The sequence below is a fragment of the Photinus pyralis genome, unplaced genomic scaffold (assembly GCF_008802855.1).
Source record: "Photinus pyralis isolate 1611_PpyrPB1 unplaced genomic scaffold, Ppyr1.3 Ppyr1.4_unclustered_Scaffold335, whole genome shotgun sequence".
NCBI classification, from domain to species: Eukaryota; Metazoa; Arthropoda; class Insecta; order Coleoptera; family Lampyridae; genus Photinus; species Photinus pyralis.
Window position 1 is genome coordinate 45827 of NW_022171384.1, and position 21879 is coordinate 67705.

Sequence of the window (21879 nt, forward strand, 5' to 3'; positions counted from 1 at the left end):
AGCTTCAAGACGCTTTAATACCCCTTAAACTTCTTTATGATTCTTCAAGCCTTTACACTTCATTCAATGCTCTTTAACAGAACTCTTTTAAGGACCTTATTCTTCACTCAATGCGTTAAGATTAAGACTGCTCATTCTATATTACTTTAGGACCGACCAAGAGTTCTATTCTTTGTATCGCGTCAGGGAGGAGACCCCGCACTTATTCCATAATTAATTTTCTGAATGAATACCTGCTAAGTAATTCGGGGCGTTTACTTATTTACTTAGTTATAAGAAATTTTTAAATAAAAGAAATCAAAGAGGGGTGTAGAGGGTCCAAATAATGTCTTCCTCCTCGCCTGTAAATTTTAGATTCCCATTGACTTAAAGAAGCAACCCCTAACAGGATCCACATGCTTCCATTTTCTGCAACTTATTATCGGTAGAGGGCCCTGGGCTGTTGCGCAGATAAAATTTCATTCACTCCCTGTAGGGATGCAAGTGGTAAGTTGCAGTGCGCAATATATGCGGGAGATGGCGCTGAAGTGAGTTTTTCAACCTTTCGATTTCGATAAAGAAAGGTAGGAAAATAAAAAGAAACAGAAGAATTAAAGAGGTGCGCCGTCAACATGTTGTGTGTATCATCATCAGGCGAGGGCCAGGGCGATTTAACAAGAAAATAATGTGTTTTATACCGTATTATGTGTGATATTAGATTATAAAGGACCAAACATTTCTACCATCGATGTATTTATTAGAATTAATTGTAAGATACGATTTCTGTTAAGAATAGTTTTGTTTTCGTGTATTCAAGAACAAAATGGCGCATCAAATGCCCCCGTCGGTGAATTGTTCTTTGGATGAAATTGATTTGGGCGCTCTCAAAGTAAGTCGACAAAATATCCAAGTTACCCCCTTGATTATTATTGAAATTGTTCGAGTGGGCGTGTCCCAAGACTGCCTTAACTCCAAATTTTTTCTTTCTACATTTTGACCCTTAAAGTAAACAGAGAGTATTATTTGGGTGTGAGTCATTCATTCGTTATTACATACTTTATTTGATACCTGATTAATTAAACACTTATCCTTTTAGGACCCTGCTGGCATATTTGAACTTATCGAAGTTGTCGGCAATGGCACTTACGGACAAGTCTACAAGGTATGTCACTCATTCCAAGAACTCGCTATTACTCATTTTTGGGAATTTTTCTCATGTATCTCGGTCTGATTATTTTATGTAACGATTGTTTCATGGCTATTTATATTGGCATTTGTCATCGAGACAATTGAACCGTGTCCGGGACAATTGCCAGGGATAGTCTTCAATTAAATTTTCATTTAATCGCAGGGAAGACACACAAAGACGGGTCAACTTGCCGCCATCAAAGTCATGGACGTGACCGAAGAGGAGGAGGACGAAATTAAACTGGAAATTAATGTTCTCAAGCGATACTCGAATCACCGTAATATCGCAACCTACTATGGGGCTTTTATCAAAAAATCGCCCCCCGGCAAGGACGACCAGCTGTGGTTAGTAATGGAGTACTGTGGTGCAGGTTCGATACATTTCCAATAAAATTCCCACGCTATCTTCGACGGTTTCAGGGTCCGTGACTGATTTGGTTAAGTCGACTAAAGGACAATCATTGAAGGAGGAGTGGATTGCGTATATTTGTAGAGAAATTTTACGTGGACTTTCCTATTTACATTCAAATAAAGTAATTCATCGCGATATTAAAGGACAAAATGTGCTACTAACTGATAATGCAGAAGTGAAATTGGGTAAGATTGGTTAAGACAATACCCACATGAAGTTAGCAGTAGATTCCAGAAATAAGATTTTTTTTTAATTGAAACATTTCAACATCTAGGAAGCTAATTAACATAAATAAAAAATTGTCAAGGGCGGGGTGCAACCCCTTCTCCTTTTCAAATTCACTATATTTTTTAAAAACTGGCTCTTCAGACCATTTTTACAATGACTTTTAAACTTTGAAAGTATAGAAATACAGGTTTTAGACATTTTTTGGGGAGAAAATGTTCAGGAATCTTAGAATCCTTTTCAAAGGACAGATTATCCATAGGGTGCAATAGGACTAAAAGGTTTAAATGGACTGCATGAAAAATTCTAAATATACCTCATGTTGTATAATCATTAGACACCGAAAATAAGGGTGACTGTATAAAAATAGTCTATTCCAAAAAAATTCAGTTTTTGAAATATTGACTATTTAATTTTTTCCTATTTTAGAAAGTCTTCTGTTTTAAGAATAATTGTTAGTTGGCCTTGACTGAGTCTTGATGGAAAAAAAAAGAAATAATGACGAGTCATGGCCAACTAACAAAAATTATTTAATGCATTTTTACAATAAAAAAAATATTAAACAGTCAATATTTCAAAAACAGAAATTTTTTGGAATAGACTATTTCTATACACTTATAAAAATAGGAACTTTCTATTTAAAAAAAAACTTGGCTTTAACGGGTTTTTTAAAATCAATTTTTATTGTTAGTTTTTTATTCCCAGTATTTAAACATAATCAAAATAATAAGACAGTCAACTAAAAAGAAACCTCTTCTGAATGGAAATTTTTGTACAGTATGTCCTACTGTCATGTTTGCAGGCTAGCACCAAATTTATGGTTTTTTGAGTGAGACACCCTGTATATTATTTTTTATATCGATTCAGCATAATTTGAGCTTTCAAGCAATTTCAAAATACATTTGTTTTGCGAAAAGCTTTCTTTGAAATTCTCTCAGAAATTCATTTAAAAATCTTCCTAAGGAGATGATGGAATTTGACTAGAAACCTTTCAACAGGCATTTCTTAGAAAGTCTGTTTATCACTGGAATTTATTCCTAAGTGGATGCGTCGTATCTTTACTAGCAATTGCATTTTCAGTGGACTTTGGCGTATCTGCTCAATTGGATCGCACAATAGGCAGACGAAATACTTTCATAGGCACTCCTTATTGGATGGCGCCCGAAGTAATTGCCTGCGACGAGAATCCAGACGCTACCTATGACAATAGAAGTGACCTGTGGTCGTTGGGCATTACAGCCCTCGAAATGGCGGAATCTCAACCGCCTCTGTGCGAGCTACATCCCATGAGGGCGCTGTTTCTTATCCCTCGAAATCCGCCTCCTAGATTGAAGAGTAAAAAGTGGAACAAGAAATTTCATAGTTTTATCGAAACAGTATTAGTTAAAGACTATCACGAACGTCCGTACACGGAACAATTACTCAAGCATCCATTCATAAGGGACCAACCGACCGAACGACAGGTTCGTATTCAACTCAAAGATCACATCGATAGGTGTAAGAAGCGTAAACAAGAAAAGGAACGCGAAGATTATAGGTTTGTTACGCTTTTTAACTTTTATCACACGTAATTATTCGTGCCTCTAGGTACTCGGGTTCTGAAAATGAGGAGGAGGAGCCGGCACTCGCTGGCGAACCCAGTAGTATTATCCAAGCTCCTGGGGGTGATACACTTAGACGAAATTTCCAACAGATTCAAGAAGGACGGACGCTAAATCAAAATATGGAGCCTCCTCCAAGGTAGGGTCATTTCTTTTGCTAGTCCCTAACCGTGCTGAAGCCTCAAATTTACCTTATCCGTAACTGCAAAACTTCCATGTACAAATTTTTTTCTGAAGCTCGAAGGGGAAGGAAGACATTTTGGAAATTTTATTTCTTTAAGTTAAATCTTCCTCATTTACCATTGCGAGATCTAAGGTATACTCCTTTCAAGAGCGTTCCCCACGAATTTTTTTGGAAAAAATGTTTTGACTTTACTGCTACAAATAAAGCAGTCTTGATTTTTCTAAGAAGAGCACTATGTTCCTCTTGAGGTTAAAAAACTGGTAGTATAGTAACACCACTTTGAACTTGAGTTCTGTGCATGCGCCAACTTGAAGGTTGAACTACTGCGCATGCACCAAATCACTGGCAAGGTCATCGTGGTTGTTGTCAAAACTAACTAGGGTTCTTGCCTGAACTAAGTCACTGAAGGTGATCAACCAATAGGAAAACAGGATTTCCTCTTTATTTGGCATTGCTTTACTGACCATGTGCATCCCTCGAAATCGATAATCAATTTCTCCTGGGAGCATGCCCATTTATAAATAAAAAGAGCCTCCACTCAATGATGAGCTAGACACAGAATGGCTTGATAATGATATCTCGGTCTTTTCAATTAAATTGCTTTAGGTCAGGAAATAATCAGTGGGTTTTTAGTTTAGACAACAACCATGATGACCTTCAGTGACATTAGTTCAGGCAAGAACCCTCCCAATGCGACCGCACCCGTAACGATTACAGATTCTGAAAATACCAAACCTCCAGGTCGGAAAATGCGGTTTTTACACCTTGACACCGTGTCAACTCGCCGATTAGCGGCAAAAAAACCGTTGCAATTTAGCGTACATAAATTATTTGCCGTGTTTGTGATTGTAGAGGTGGAAAGAAAGATAAAGATAGAGAAGAAATCCCCGAACCCGGACCTCCAGCTCGACCTCCGATACCTCAGAGAATTATTGTAGTTCCCGATCCACCACCGGCCGCTCCGAGAAGGTGAACCGATTTTTCAGTGGATTACGAACGTAATTGTTTCTTGTATTTTTAGACCTCTACCTCCACCTCCCGATAATGCTGTCCCGCGTTCGCAACAGCCTCAGAGGAATTCACAGTCGCAGCACATGTTCAAACCCATGGTGTGTATAAGTACTCTCGGTTTCGTTTGTTTTTAAATTTCCAACCCGAAAATAATAGTGCTAGTTTGTTTATTACTTTTGTTTTTGGTAGCGTTAGTGGTAGTGTTTTCGCGCTTCTTTTGTTGGTAGAATTGCTTGTGTTCTAATTTTAGCTATTCTATTTATTTCATGTCCATGTCTCATCTTTTACTTCAGCTGCCTCCTCGTAACCCAGAGGTATGTAATGCGTGTACGTTGTGATTGCATTTATAAATTCAACCTGCCTCCCCTATCAGTCTAGTAAACTTTTCTGTAATAGGAATTGGAAGTGTTGGCCGCGCATCTGAACGAACTCGCCGTACAACCGGAGGCGCCACCAAGAAACAATCGAACCAAACCTCAGTCGAACAACATTTCAACACCGGCATCTATCACCAACACCCCGAACTCCGCGAATCACACGCCGGGATCCGCAAACAACCAGTTCAGCGGTCAAGCATCTAGTAATATTCTAGATCCTCTGATCGACAGCGAGAGCGATTCGGAACCCGAAGATAACGGTCGCGGACGAAACGACGGTACATTATTAGCTAGCGATCCGCCGAAACCGCTGTAAGTATGCACGTAACGGTCGTCCGCCAGTCTCGCTAACCGCGCTTCAATTTTTCTTTTTCGTTTGTTTCGTTTTGATTTTGTTAGTCCCGAATTCGCTTACAGACCCGGTTTAGGCGTGGTAGCCGAGGCCACACCTAGCGGTTCTAGTCCGACGGCTACGGGTTCGGGAGGTGCTCCCAATCGACCGCTACCTCCCACCCCTGATGACGATTCGCAAGGTGACAAAACTTTGGTGCTCAGAAGGGTAAGTGAATTTTTGAGAACACTGCCAAGTAAACGAAACTGAAACAAGAACGCCAAGAAACGGCGCAATGAAGCTTTAATAAAATGTACGTGTAAAGAGTATAAATATTTTTATTTATATTGTTTATTATTTATTAGGAAAACTGTAAATTTTTGGACTAGTGGATGTCTAAAGAAATATTATCTACTCTATGGTTGTTTTCAAGAAATGTGTGCTAATACAAGATTTATTTACGTCCGTGAAGTTGGAGTACCGATATAATAATAATAATAATAATTTTTTTTTTAACACTTCACCAGACACCGACACTAATCGTTACTTGATTTTAATCCGTGCGATTAGTTAACCAGGCTAGACCTGAGTTCTCACAAGAAACACCGACCATAATAATAATAATAATAATAATGTTCATTTGTTTAAGTAAATACTTTTACAAATTGTGGTTTCTTAACACAAAATTACAAACGCAAATAAAACAATTTAGTATAATATTGACTGCAGCAAAGATAAACAAATGATTATTTAGGTAATTCTAACTTCACAGAAAAAAAAATATCGATTATTCAATTTTTGAAGTTATAATTTTATGCTGACTAAGAACATTTTAGGGCATTTAGACGTTTCAAGAGAGTAAATAGTAAGAATGCTTGCAAAAATTAACACTTGAATAATGAACAAGATTCATTAAGACATTCAGAATAGAATAGGATTTGTGTTTTCGGTTTAGTTGTGCTCTGATAATGACAGTTTTCCTGTTGAAACGTACGTTTTATTACAGTTTTATTGTAGCTTTTTGGTGTTTTCGTTTTTTGGTAATGGGGATCATTGTGTTTAATCGAACTAGTGTTTATACGCACAGACAGTTTGTTGTTCTCTTTGTATTGCGATTGTTAAAGCATGGTTCACTGCACTAACCCAACCGAACGCAGGGACTTTAAGAATCATAACATAAGCACATCAGTTTCATGTATGTTTCAACCGTTTGTCAGAAAATTGACATGTCCGAAGGGGAGAAAATTAATCTAACCTAACATTTTGATTCTTTCTTTTATAAATTAGAGTTTTTCAAGTAATCGTTAAGTTGTAACTAACATTTTTGTCATTATATAAAAATGGCAGCAATCTGCAGCCAGTGTAGCAGAATCGGCGAGTATAAACCAAAATGAAATTGACGAAGCGACTTTATTAAAGGATTGGGATTTTGCGAGATTTTTTCCGACTAAATTTCCCGCAGAGAACGACGGAAAATCGGAGAGGTCCGACGTTAAGGGATCTCATCGTCGCATCGATAGCGATTCGAAAATTAACCCGTTCTTTCGAGGCTTTCGTAGGGAGAATTCGGATTTTTTCCCCATGAGCTCGCGGCACTCGGCGATATTCGTCGATAGAAGTGCGAAGGCGAGATCGAGCGGAATATTTAATAACAGGCGCGGATCGGATGTCGGGATCGGTAAAAAAAGTTCGGGCGAACCCGTTCTGACCGATTTCATTAAGAGAAACGTGGATTCGTCTACCAGTAAGAAGGTGTTGTCCAGTGACAATCTGACCAATTTGGATATTAAGCCGAGGCGCGAGAAAACCGAGTCCGATATCGTGCTAAGGCATTCGGATGCCAGACAAGGACTGAGGGACAATTTAGAAGCGCACCGTAAAAACATTGAGTCGCAGTTTTTAAAAGAGGCCGATAATATTAGGAGACGTAACTCAAGGCCGATCGAAGTTAATTTGGTTGGTATGTCGAAGACGGCTAGTTCTACAGATGGGGAACAATATTTGTATATAAAGCAGGTAATTTGGTTTTTGTTTTTACTTTGGGGCTTATAATGAAATTTTGTTTTTAAAAATTGCGTTTGTTAGGACTTGTTATTGACATACGTTGTGGTAAGCTTAAGTGCATGGTCACAGGATTGTGTAATAACTACGTGTTTGTGAATATTAAAGTGTTCTCTTGTCTAACAGTAAAATTTGTGTGTCGCTTTAACCAAAGATGATACTACACTAGATAAACGAGGCTTATTTTTCATAAGAATAAATCAGCTCTGCCTGCAGAGCATATGGTTACAGAGTTGAGACAGCATTCTAATGCTATTGTCCTTGAAAAGGACACCTTCTGTCAATTCCTGTTTACACTACAGGGTGTTTTTTTGGGAGCTTTAGTTAAACGTTTCTGGGAAAGTAAAATACGTAGGTTTTTGAAAATTTGTACTTGGTAGTTACGCTGAAGGCCGAATCGATGTAAAATATTTTCAAAATGGCTACACTTCCGGAAACACCGGAAGTAGATAGTAATTTCGTTATTTTAAATGGCAACCCCTATTTTTTATTGCATTTCTTATTAATTTTTTTCTGCATATAAGCAAGCCCCACTTAGATAAATTCTTTTTTTTTTACGAAACACCTTTGAGCAATAATGTTAATCCGAGATTTTGATAATGAGAAAGTTGGATTTAGTGATACAAGGAAATTTCAGTCATATTTTTCATAATGGGACCACCACTATTTTATTTCGCTATTCGTCAATTTTGATATGAGGTGTCCTGTGTCTAAACCTTGTAGTTTTTAGTTCATTAATATTTTTCACAAAAATACCTACCAATTAATTAATTAATTAGGTACATGTTGATGCATCGAAGTAGGCCGTGAAAATAAAAAAAAATAAAAGAATGACAGAAAGTAAACAAGTGTCAATTTGGCAATTTAATAAATGTAGGTAGTATTGAAAAAATTTTGTTTGCAAGTTGTCTAACAATGTTGGCTCACTAGCATAAATTTTAGTTTTTAAATGGCCCCATAAGAAAAATCTAACGCACTTAAATCCGGGGAACGAGAGGGCCATTCAAAATAGCATCTTTTCTTCCAATCCATTGTCCTGGAAACGTTTGGTCCAAATATTGACGAACCCTTGCAGCATAGTGGGGTGGCGCACCATCTTGCTGAAATACTAGACTATTTCCAAGTACTCGTTGTTATTTTCTAGTATCTCCACTAATTCTTTTGTAATAACTCCAGGTACATCTCTCCTGTTAAAATTCCAGGTAAAAAGAAGGGGCCTACGATATGGTTACCAAAATGGCAGCTCAAACATACGATGGAGCTGTCGATTCTGGTGTTGTCGATTAAAGAGCTGGGCAGTTCTATTAGCATTTTCATTGTTTGCAAAAAAAGAGACATTATTTCAGTGAATAAACCATTATCACTGTTCAATGTACCGATTTTGCAATTAAAGCGCTATTTGTCACTACTATGATCTGACAACAGTAATTGACAATCACTATTAAACTTCAAAATGCTGCTATAGTAATGCTCTCAACAATAACCAAGATTTGCGTTGCAGAAAAGGCATATGTACTTAACGAGTATTAAAAAGGAAAAAAAAACAACAAAAAGTACGGTTCAGAATGTAGGAGAACAACATTTTTTGTATTTACTGTTGTTTTTATTTTTGTTATTTAACTAATTCATTTACAAGAATTTTTTTTCATAAGAAAATGTTGACATTTTTATAACTTTTATTAGCCACTGTATCGACTAGGCAAATTAGTAGCGATATAAAACTTAAGGGTTATAATCCACATAGAAATACCTTCAAAATCAGGTATCACTCGACCACCCATTGGATTTAAAATTTTGGGGGCGCTTGTCACCCCCGTTAGGGCTTTGCCCTCAGGGGGCGAAACTAGCGAAAAAATGGTTCCCCCTTGAATAAAAAATTGACGGGTCCGAGTATTTTTTCGTAGATGTTTTGAGTTCCCCAAAATAGGTTCTGTTTCGTTTTCAAATGGCCACCCTGTATATGATCGATATGAGCTAGGAAAGACCGACGCACTATTGCGGGACCCGGTATATAGACCTTGTAGATGTACCTACCCAGTATCTGCAAGATAAGTAGGAAACACGAACACAGTTAACTGTGGTTAAGCTGTGGTGACGGCGCAAATGAACAGACAACTAGAAGAGAAGACAATGACGCGCTCAAATCACAATCAAGATTCTGGGCTTCTAACACCCCCCCCCCTGTAAATACTGCACTGAGGGGGGTTCAAGTGGGATTTTGGACAGCTTTTCAATTGATACCTTTTATAATGATTAAGGTTTTTTTGTTCTATTTTAAATTAAAAGAATTTTGATATTTCAGGTGGGAAAAATTCGATCGAGATTCCTTTCTGTGGAGTTCACATCAGAGCTCCTCTAGCCTATTGAAAGTTTCGCTAATATTTTTTTGTACAATGTCTTAACCGGTAGTAACGCCCTAAGACAACATGTCTCTTTATTGGTTCATGTATTTCCTGAAAAGTGCAGCGGAATAGAAATGTTGGTAATAGATCCACAACATCTGGCAATAAAAATGAATGCGCCATCTAGTGTAGTACGACCTTTGCTTTAACTAACAATCTGTGTCTTTAACTTGTAACACATAGTTCACTGCCAGAACATCTACATCAATCCGTCACTCGGCAGCATGCTGGAATTGCATTGGGCATGAAGACATTCACTTTAAACTGGCTGTGTTGCTGTCATTTTTAATCAGAAACTCGTTACTTACTAATTACATTCGTGGTATTTTTTAATTGCACTGTAAGAATGATATATTCAAAACGTTAGGTTAAATTAAAGATAATAATACTTTAGATTTTGATCGTAGATTAAGGTTATACTCCGTTGTAGAGTAGATTATAGGCCCATAGACTTATCAGAAGTGTATATTTATTGCTTATAATGGATCACCTGTATTGTAACACATTTGTTTATTGTGTGCGCCTTTTTTGTAATGTAAATTGTCCCCAACGCATCTGTACAGTGTCGTCCTAGATCAGGATCCATTTATAATCAATGAAGCTTAACGCAATCGTTCTTTTTTTTTGTAATCGATGACTGTATATTTTGTAGAACGGAAGGAGTAGTGAACATGCTCGTCAAAGTAGCGTATTACCAGATCTTCTAAGTCAAGCTAGTGGTAGTCCTGGGACCTCGTCGGCCCGTGATAAATCTCAAAGTGAAGAGGTACGTTACGCAGTGTTTATTTAATTTTATTATTATTACGCGTGCTGGTGTGATTGTGTATGATGCCAAGGATTATTGTGTGTAACATACAAATGATTTGGTACCAGTAATTGACTCAATAAATTTATGCCGGCTACTACGTCATGTAGGTATGTACTGTGGATTTTTGAAATGTCATCCGTTCTAACATTAACATTTGTTGAACTTTTTCAGTCGACAGTTAACAATTTTGCAAATTATTTTTGTATTTACACAAAAACAGAGGCCATCTAAATTGGCAAACAGTACCTTGAATGAAAACGACAGTTAAGGCAACTTAAATATAATTAAACAAATAAATTATTATTAATGTTGGTCACTAATGTTTGTGTCTTTCTCTTTGGTTTTTGCCTAACTGAGTGACGTCCGTAACATCAGTTAACGTTAACTGTAAGTATGACTCCGTTTGCACGTTGTTATGTTAGTATTACAGCTTAAGTCGGTGGTTTCTTGTGCATGACTTCGAACAGGTTCCGCTTTATTTTTTATTTATTAATCCATAATTTGGTTGGGGAAGAACTAATGGGAAAGACTAACTTTTTTTTTAGTTTCTTGTATACACTAACGTTTATTATTTGGAAGTTTCGACGAGTTATATTCGATTGCACCTTTACCGTAAGTTTGCTCTTTGGAAACATTGTTTTCGTTTATGTGCATCTTGGTTTTGTATTTTTTTCGTTGGCGTTTTCCTATCGGCATGCTGTCGATTCAGCACCCAAATACGCAGCATTATTCATATTGTGTTCGTACTTAACCGCATTCATCATCTCATGCATTTCACAGTAAACATTCCGCTACACTTCATTTTGGATGAGTATGAAGCATGTTTGCAATGAGATCGTTCGGTTTTACTGAAACTAGTATCATGAGGGGTTACGAAATAGTTTAATTTTTAATTGGGCACAGTAAAGCACAAGAGTGCAGAGCCGTCCTTAGGGTAGAGCGAGTGGAGCGGCGTTACTTTCGCTAAAAAATAAATATGTTTTGATTCAATGAAAATAATATAATAATATTTTAATATATAAATATACCGGGTGCCCATTATGTATGGAATATACAGGGTTGGGCAAAATACATTCACTTGTGTATTTGAAATACAAAATACTTTTCGAATGTATTTGAAATACAAAATACAATTGTATTTGAAATACATTAAAAAACACTTAATCTTAAATATTTTATTATACCTATCATTTACATCTTACGTATACTGGTATACACATATTACTATATTATTATTACATATTACCCTTGAGATAAACTAACTTTTCAAACAATGTGTCTGATAAATTGCCTCTTGTAGGCGAATGAATGTATCCCGCAAAAGAAAACAATCTTTCAACTGGGGCCGATGAACACAAACTTGTATTAAATTTTATAAACGCATGTTTAATTACTGAATAATTATTTAAACTTACTATTAGTTTATTTTTGTCATTTAAAAATGTCACAAATTCTAGTTCTACTTGTGATTGTTGTTTATTATTAGATTTTGGTGACGAAAATATATAAAAATCTTCATCTTCGCCACCACTGGCACTTTGTTCAGAGGACGAGAACGCTAACTGTTGTTCATGAAATTGCTCTAACGATTTAACACACAAGTCCTGTAAACGTTTTCGTTCATATTCTACACGTTCTGGTAACCACTTCAACTTGAATCCAGGGTGCAAGCATGTAGCTATAATTGCTTCATTTACTTCCGGGGATAGCTCAAAGAAATTTGAAAATCGTTTCTCTATTGATGCGGTAAAATCAGATCTAGTGTAAAACGCTCTATCGGCGATAGTTATGGAAGATTTACTTTTTTGTGTATTTAAAATACAAAATACATTTACATCGTGTAATTAAAATACAGTATTGAAAATACATATGTATTTTAAATACTGTATTTCAATTACAAATATTTCAAATACTGCCCAACCCTGGGAATATAGTATATATTTCGGTAAAGATCGAATGTATACAACCATTTTTTATATGAAAGTTGTTTAACATTTTATTTCCCATAATAAAGCAGCATTCCATTGCTTTTATTTCAGAAAACAAACGAATAACGAAAATAATTGAATTTTTTTAAATAGCAACGCACATTTTCATTAGGCTCATTTGATAGAGATTTTTTTTCTCTTTACAATGACATAACACGTTAGCACCCGTGTAGTAGAAATTAATTTTTATTTCAAGTTTTTAGCGTATTTTTGAAAAAATAACCTATTATATTCGTTATGGCTGGCTGGCTGGCTGTCCGGCTGAGATCTTAGCAACTACAATAGCTAGAGACTCAAATTTTCACTAAAAGCTTTCTGCTATAGTGTAGATGTGCAGGCTCTAGTCTATTTTGAGTTAGATTACTTGTGAGATCGATAATTTAAGAAAATAATTTCGATATGGTTTTTGGAGGTGCTATAATTTTACCGTTAGATACTTTGTGATTTGTTTTACAAAATTAAGACGTACCCTCAATTGAAATTAAATAAAATGAATTATTTAACACAGCCAAAATTACTCGTGAGATCGATAATTTTAAACTTCGCTAATAAAATACTGATCTGTATGATGTAAATGATGAACATTTTGAACATTCATTGCGATGAAAACCATTTTACTGCTAATTTCGTTTTGTCTTTAAGGTTTAATAAGAAACGTACACGTTCATTTGTTTTATTTTTATGTAGGATATTTGGATTAATGTTATTCATCTAATTATGATCCATTTTTTAAAAAAATTTTCTTGAATAAGGGTACTAACATGTTATATCATCGAAAAGGGAAAAAAATCTATCAAATGATCCTAATGAAAAGGTGCATAGCCATTAAAAAAATTCAATTGTTTTTCGTTACTTACTCATTTGTTTTCTGAAATAAAAACAACTGAATGCTGGCATTTAATAATTTTATATATATTCGATACTACATTCCATACATAATGGGCACCCTGTATAATATAGAATATAAAATATCTCTCTGATTACCCGCGCAATATGTTCAACTATTGATTAATTAAAAAACCTACGAACGAAATTCTCATTCGTACTTGATAGTCATTAGTCGCGAACAAAAACTCGCGCTCGCCAGTGAGTAAGTCATTCTTGCATGATCTTCTCCTCTCCCTTCGCCGCGTGACAGTCATTCAAAGTGCTGAAAATGACGACTTTGCATGTATAATTTTGCAAAAATCTCACTCCTCCCGGGGGTATTCCATAACCCCCCCCCCCCGTCGGAAATCATTGTTAAAAAAGACCCCGCAAAAATATTTCGCTCCAGGCCTCGCATTTGCTAAGGACGACTTTGCAAGAGTGGTTTAAGTACTGAGAAATGCAAAATAAAATATGGCGAACACACAAATGCAGACACCTTTTTGAGATCAATTTTATTTATTTTTTTGCATTACGACGCTTGAATTTTAAATAGTATGTTAGCGCGCTTCCTTTCCGAATTTTAGGGCTATGGACACATGCGTAGAATTTTTCTATTTTGAGCAGCGATTTTCTCGTAATTAACTGAGCTTGAGACGTTTAAACCTTGTGGTTTTTAGGGTCTCCTAAGTTGAAGAAGTTCATAAAACTTCTCTCTTATTCTCAAGATCTCCACGTCTAACAAGGGGGTAGAATCTGCTGTAGTATTGGTGTATTTTTTTGAGAAACCAAACTGGCTTTTGTTTTGTGTTATGGGTAAAAGTTGCATTTTTCGATTATTTTTATAAATTTATAAACTTCTTTGTTTATTAGGATATGGGAAACGTCTTTATTACAACAGTTTCTTTGTAATGATTGTCGCATAATCTACCGTTTTCAAAAAAATGTTTGAACCTAATTTTTAAAAAAAAGTTTGTGAATTTTTTTAAAACTTTTTTGATTCATTTGAACCTTTTTTTAAATTTTAACTTAATAAGCATAACTAAAAAAAATTCGTTAAGCGAGCAAGAGGCGAAAAGTGCACTTTCAAATTTGGTTTTTCGATTTTTAAAGCCCTTATCGACATTTCATGTCTTAACGAGCACACAAACATGAAATAATTTTTATCCAACACCTCTATGTTATCCAGTCATTATCATGACGAAATTAAACGAGTAAGGTATAATATAACCCACTAATGAGTTATGGACGTAAAATAACTCACTAGCAAGATAAAGTACAGGAACCATAAGTAAATCCATATAAATTTTCTGACTAAATTTTTTTTTGTTTATTATTCCCCATAGCAACGAATTATTGCTTTTGTATTCCATGCACTCTAGCTTTTCGCGGAACACGCAGTTTTTAAGATTTCCACGTTTTAAACCAGCTTGAGGAGGTGTTGGATAAAGTTTTGTATGGTGCACGTGTGTTAATTACAAATAAGTCACTTGAGAAAATAACCCCACTCGGCCTGACGGCCTCGTGGGCTTACTTTTTTCTCGCGTGACTTATTTGTAATATAACACACTTATACTATAAATAACTATTAATTTCTAATCGAATGACACCAATACCAGGTCTGGTCTGTAAGTAGTGTATTTCCAGAGCCCTTGTGACTCAGGCAGACAGACAGACATAAGGAGCGTAAAAGTGAAAGTGCACTAAACACTTTTGGTCATAATTCAAAAACAAAAGACAAGCTAACAAAAGTCTCTAGACTGGAACTGTTTTTGAGTTATGAGCAAAAGTTGCATTTTTTGATTTTTAGATAATAATCGGTGTGGCTCAGTGGCGTAGAAACGCGGCTGCGGTACCAATGGTCCTTGGTTTAAATCCGGGTTCGGTAATGGAATAAATAATAAATGTTTTGTTAAAAAAATCTACTTGGGAAATAACATTTCTGAGCCACGGTCTGTTTGGAAAATTGTGTAATGGAAGAACCTCTCCATGAATTATTTTATGAGATGCTGTTGTGGCAAGTGCACAACTTTTAGATGCGGAATTCTTCAAGAATTGTTTAGGAATTTTTCTGGATGGGTTTACCTAATTTTCGCAATCGATTTCTGAAAACCAGTACTGCACCAGTAAAATCAGTACCTGGTGTCATGTTCGATCACCCATATTATACAATATACAGGGTGATCAGAAGTGGTGGTTAGTGTTATCTATACAGTGTGTCCCAAATCGGGTGGGATTGCATGGGTAACTTTGTTATTATTAAAGATAGAGAATTGGTTAAATGGGCAATGTTTTGCAGGTTTGGATGCTTATTTAAAATTCCCTTATGGAAATTCAAAATGTCGCATAGGTTCGACGTAAATTCAAAAAAACTAAAATTGGTCATTTCCTTGAATGTCTTATATCATCGAAAGTATTAGAGATATAAAAAAAAGTTTTATATAAAAGTGGCTGTCTCTGATACGCTTAATTTAGAATTGATGTCAAAAAAAAGTTCAAGATGGCTACTTTTGAGGAACATTTACCAACTTCCTAAAGTTAAATAGGTGCCATATGGGATTTTTAGATTACTTGATAGATTTTTTAATTCTCTTTTCAACGAGCCATCATAACATAAGATTGAAAATAAGATACCAGTTATATCAACGGTTTTTATATTTTAATTAAGTAGGCTGTGATGAATTAAAAAAAACAAAACAAAATCTCCCTCCAAAACTTTATATAAGCATTAGGTCTAGAAAAATTTGATTTTTATAACATCACATTGACTTATTATCCATACTTACATACCTACAAATGGTGGTATAACTACAAACTATCCCCTTGAAAAAAGTTACCCATGCAATCCCACCCGATCTGGGACACACTGTATAGTTGAATCAGGATATCTGCATCCTTTCGGTTAGATGAAAAATTTTCACCAACTTTCAAATCGAATTTTCTTTGTGTCGTAGTTTTTGAGGGTTTCGAGTGCAAGGCTAATATTTCATTTTTCGTTTTTCAGTACTTTTGGATCTCAATTTTTAAGTAAAAAAAAATGCGTTTGGTTATTGACTGTAAGAATAAAGCGTAGTCAAATTACTAATACTTTAACAGAAACTGCAAAGGTATCTTGAGTTGATATGTCGTTTTGGTACTCTCAAGTAAAATCGTTGATACTAATTTTCAGTAGATATTAACGTACACTGCGCATTTTATATAGCAATTACATAGGCCGTTTTGTTTTTCAGTATCGTCAAGCGATATCGTCTAACGCTACCCCCTCGCCAAATAAATCGGGCCAACATCTTAATATACATGCTCTTGCTTTACAACAGAAACAGCGTTCATTTCTTACGTTCGGATTCGGTGCCGGTTCCGGGCAGTCACGTCGAGAGTCTCACGTTAACGTTAACGTAACGCCGACGTCTCACGACGTATCGTCGGATACGCCCGAAATCAGGAAGTATAAGAAGCGTTTCAATAGCGAAATTTTGTGCGCGGCGCTTTGGGGTTTGTTTCGTGCCGATTTTGAAAGGTGCGGTACTGAGATGGGTTGTTTCAGGGGTTAATTTGCTGATCGGAACCGAGCACGGTTTGATGCTGCTGGATAGGAGCGGACAAGGGAAGGTCTACCAGTTGATCTCACGAAGACGGTTTCAACAGATGGAAGTTTTGGAGGGTCAAAACATTTTAGTGACAATTTCTGGCAAAAAGAATCGCGTGCGAGTCTACTATCTTAGTTGGCTGAAGAGCAAAATTCTTCGAACTGATGGTCTGAGTGATGTATGTGACATTCTCCTGATAAAATGGCTTCTTTAACGGTTACATTGTAGCAAGTAGAGCGTAGAAATGGTTGGATAAACGTCGGAGATCTACAGGGGGCAGTGCATTTTAAAATTGTAAAATATGAAAGAATAAAGTTCCTCGTTATAGCCTTAAAAGATAGTATCGAGATATATGCGTGGGCTCCGAAACCTTACCATAAGTTTATGGCATTTAAATCGTTTGCGGAATTAACGCATCGACCGTTATTGGTCGATTTAACTGTGGAGGAGGGAACACGACTTAAGGTGATATATGGAAGTGCCGATGGATTTCATGCGGTCGACCTAGATTCTGCCAGCGTTTACGATATTTACTTGCCCAAACATGTGAGTATTTTAAACTTCATAAAAAAATTGCTAATAAATTCGTCTCTTTCAGACTCAAGGAGCGATTACTCCGCATTGCATCGTTACTTTACCTAATAGCAATGGGATGCAATTGTTACTCTGTTACGATAACGAAGGCGTTTATGTTAATACTTATGGCAGAGTTTCCAAAAATGTGATACTTCAGGTAAGTGGCTTATTTACCAAATAGCAACTGCACATTACGCTTAGTCAAGATTTAAAATCAAAACACTCCCTCTCAAACTACCTGAACCCTATGCCCCATGATCGTCTACAAGATATGTGTTGCTTGTCGTAAGGATCAGGTAAGGAATACAAGTGAAACAAGTACTTGCTTTAAAAACGGAAATTTAAACGAAATAAATTACATTGCAAGAATAAATTTGGAAAATGGTAGTTCACCGAGTACAAATAAAAATAGGTTGGGAAAAAAGAACTGACCAACAAAAAACTTACCAAAAGGTTGACACAAAACCAGTAATCAGTAATTATATATTAAGGGTCGACTAAAAGAATCGATTAGCAATATCAGGAAGATGACTCTTTTCTAAGACGGACGAAAACAAGTACTAGGTGGGCCAAAAGAAATTACCCTATTGGAAGATGCTCTTATTTTTGCAAATGGCGGCCAATGTCAAATCTGTTTTGACATTTGTGAACTAGACAGGTTTAGAATACAAGTGAACAAGCCATGGAGCGGAAAAATCGTGTCTATTTTTTTGCGTAACAATTCGTCTGTGGTGTTCGAATTCCGTACAGTAGTCCGCAAGATCGCCCGATTTAACCGTTCCAGACTTTTTTTGTGGGGTTTTTTTAAGTTCCGTGTTTACATGAACAAGCCCGAGACCCTGGAAGCCCTCAAGGACAACATTCGACACGAGTGCGAGAATCTGTCGCCCGAAGTTCTCGCCGAAGTGATGAAAAATGCCATAAAACGAGCCTTATAGCAATTAATTGTGACGGCGCCCATTTGACCGATATCGTCTTCTCGACTTGACCAATAAAATTCTAAAGGTTCAAATAAACAATCAAAACCGAGATCAAAACACAGAATCGAAGTTTTTCATTTAGAAAAAAAATGAGAGCCTAACAACATCGGATGATTCTTTTGGCCCACCTTGTACATGTAAATATATCTCTGCGTATGTCAGGTGGGACTTTGCCACTTTTATTAAATAAAAAATATGTGGAACTAATGATAATTTCCAGATAACCAAGAAATTGTCGTTTTAAACAATCCTGCCATCTTTTGTTTTCCATAGAATCCTAGATGTCCGCAATAAAAATATTTTAATGTATAAAATGCAAGTGTGATAAAATCACGCTACTTTAATAATAATAATGCCATTTATTAATCACGTACAGTTATTTTTACAATAAAACATTGTTTACTATACATATACTATGTACGCAACTAAAAGGGCGAAGTTCAGATGCTAGTGACGAAATTCGCCCACAAGCCCTGCTCTAGCACTTAACCCTTACTGTAATTTTACATCTTATAACTATAAATGAACGTGAAATGACTGAAAAATTATAATTAAAACCATTTATCTTGTACGAGTGCAAAAAAAAACAAAAAAAACAAAAATACGTCTAACATCGGTACTGTCAAGGCATGCACCATACACCGAATCGCAGTAGTTAAAATGAGACAGCACTATTGAGTCACATAATATACTTTTTACTTTTTTATTGAGTATGTGTCTGTTATTATATATCAATTTTAGGTTGGTAAACGTGTTAGATATAATAGAGGCGTTTAAATCGTAATCCGGAATCAATATATAAACCCAGACTTTTAACACAATCTACGTTTGACAATTGATTGTCTTTGACTTTCACACAAATCTCATGTTTTGCAATATTTCGGGCATTTATCTTGCCAAATAAAATCGTAGAAGATTTTACAGGATTGATTTGCAGCCCGTGTTCTTCAGATAAATTCACAAGAGTTTGGATGTCCTCATTTATATATTTATTGGCAAGTTTTGTTTCATAGTCAAAGAAATCAAATTGTATTTGTGTGTCATCAGCATATTGATGAAATTTAGTGTATTTCAGTGATTTACCAAAGTTAAAAGTGTAAATAATAAATAACAGCGGTCCAAGTACGGAACCCTGGGGTACCCCTGAAAGAAGATTAGCTGGCGCCGATTCCTGATCATTTAAAACCACTTGTTGGGTTCTTTGATGTAAAAATTGTTTTATTAATAAACGAGCATTCTCGCTGAACCCGATGTAATGTAAGAGGCTGATTAAAATCTCATGATTGATTGTGTCAAACGCCTTGGAGAAATCGAGTTGAACTAGAGATGATAGTTTTTGATATTCAATTATTAATCTACTAATTTGTTACAGTGGGGCGAAATGCCGACCTCGGTCGCCTACATCGGCACGGGACAGATAATGGGTTGGGGTAATAAAGCTATAGAGATTCGCTCGGTGGAATCGGGACACTTAGACGGCGTTTTTATGCACAAAAAAGCTCAACGACTGAAGTTTTTGTGTGAACGTAACGATAAGGTCTTTTTTTCTAGCGCTAAAAGTGGATCGTCTTGTCAAATATATTTTATGACCTTAAATAAACCAGGAATGGCGAACTGGTAACATGACTATATTCTGTTTAAGAAATAATGAAATTGTTAGATAGGGATTTGTTATATTGGTTATAGTGTCAATATTATTATTATTATTACATGTTTTAAAAATTTGTAACAAGATTACGAGAGCGAAAGGAAAACCTGAATTTAATGGTGCAGAGGAGAGGCATTTATGTATTAGTTACGTATGGGAAATTATCATCGGTACAATATTGTAATTAGGTTAATCTCTCGTTTCAGAAGAAATCAAATAAAGTTCAAAATAGCAATAATAATGGTACAATGAATGTGAACGCTATTTTGATACATTCTCAAAAGCTATATTTAAAATGAAACAAATGAATGGTGGGTGAAAGTTTACTATTCGCGATTGGTGTGCAACATAAAACACATCACTTTTTTACTCTTTAGCACTGTCCAGTTGTGATAGACGCCATTTTTCGAACGTAAACTTTGACCACCGCTATTGATTTTCATAACCTTTAGCAGCATTTATTACTTATATTGTTATCAATAGTTTATGGTGCCAACCAGGGAGATGAGTAGTGAAAATGTGAAAAATGCTCAGTATGTGTAGAGTTGCAAAAAATATTGTATAGTAAAGTAATACTAACACACGACTTTAACACTCGATAGGGTCATTTGTGCGAAAGATGTTTGTGTATATACAATTTTAGTTTTTTTGTACGCAAATGTTTAACAATTACACTATTGCCTATTATTGTGTTTGCGTACAAAAATAATACTGAATATACATTGTCATAGCCTGTACTATTTGTAATCTGTTTTTTCAAAATTTGCACAGGAAGAACAAATTTTATACAAAAAATTGCCACTTGCCATGTATATGTTGTCGGTACTGATTTAATTTTTTGTGGTTTTTGGTGCTTTTATATTAATTCCATATTTTGTATCCAGTGACAGTGCATAATTTATGCTTTATTGTGCGTCATAATTTATTATACAGCGTTTATGCAAGCATGCGATGCCTTTTTTTAAAATAAATTTAGGTTGCTCTGTCTATCTATCTTTCCAAAGAATTGGTAGTGATTTTTTATTATTTTTTTTATGAAGCAACATTTATTACATTAAATATCATTTTATTAATATTATTCAAAATACAAAGTTACTTATACAATATGTTTTACAACCACCTTCTAGTTTCCTATTTGTGCTTCACTTGTCTACAGGCTGTGTTTTGATAATTCCAAACGTTGATACCATTCCAACTTAGGACAAACTGTAAATCTGCTGCTCGTTTTGACAAAGGTAATGTATATGTTCATTAAATCCTCTTTCTCACTTTGTGGACCTAGTTGTAAGTCTTATAGTTTGTTTGTGCCCTCTACTACTGCCTACATTCCTCTTCCCGTGTGCTTTTAATCCATATCATACTCGTCAAAGTAGAAAAATAACAAAGTAAATGGACAGTTTGGACAATTAAAGAACGCATTCCCTTTTATGATTTAGTGTATTTTGTGTCAATTTAAAATTGTGTTTTATTACGATCAGGTTAGTCAGGATAGCCGAGCGCAAAATGTTAGCGATTTTTTGTGAAAAATATGTAAAATTAAAAAAAGAACGTGACCGGTTAACGTCTCATCAATTTTCTAATGAGGAGTGTATCTACATATGACTTTGACCTTAGAGCTATGAACTATGAAAGAAAGCTTCTCTAAGACTTGGCC

General features: G+C 35.6%; 1 protein-coding gene across 8 annotated transcripts; it reads left to right on the forward strand.

Moving 5' to 3' along the window:
• The first annotated feature begins 568 nt into the window (after positions 1-568).
• On the forward strand, positions 569-21212 carry LOC116182057 (traf2 and NCK-interacting protein kinase). 8 transcript variants are annotated; one of them, XM_031502547.1, is made up of 18 exons: positions 569-868; positions 1076-1141; positions 1331-1538; positions 1588-1764; positions 2885-3341; positions 3392-3544; positions 4442-4558; positions 4611-4698; positions 4894-4914; positions 4997-5289; positions 5377-5536; positions 6656-7324; positions 10424-10537; positions 16665-16926; positions 16979-17199; positions 17250-17567; positions 17620-17754; positions 19950-21212. In XM_031502547.1, exons 1-18 carry the CDS (start codon positions 803-805, stop codon positions 20196-20198), a joined length of 3774 nt encoding a protein of 1257 aa, XP_031358407.1. In that variant the 5' UTR covers positions 569-802; the 3' UTR covers positions 20199-21212. The 8 variants fall into 8 exon arrangements, with proteins under 8 accessions (XP_031358407.1, XP_031358412.1, XP_031358411.1 ...); XM_031502552.1 differs by having other exon boundaries at positions 16752-16926; XM_031502551.1 differs by having other exon boundaries at positions 6728-7324.
• The last annotated feature ends 667 nt before the right edge of the window (positions 21213-21879 follow it).

Excerpts from the sequence above, each read along its gene's own strand:
- LOC116182057 (XM_031502547.1), top strand. The coding sequence starts at position 803 with ATGGCGCATCAAATGCCCCCGTCGGTGAATTGTTCTTTGGATGAAATT. Across the intron at positions 4,559-4,610 it reads CCACCGGCCGCTCCGAGAAG|ACCTCTACCTCCACCTCCCG; the intron begins GTGAACCGATTT and ends TTGTATTTTTAG. Across the intron at positions 5,537-6,655 it reads AAACTTTGGTGCTCAGAAGG|CAATCTGCAGCCAGTGTAGC; the intron begins GTAAGTGAATTT and ends TAAAAATGGCAG.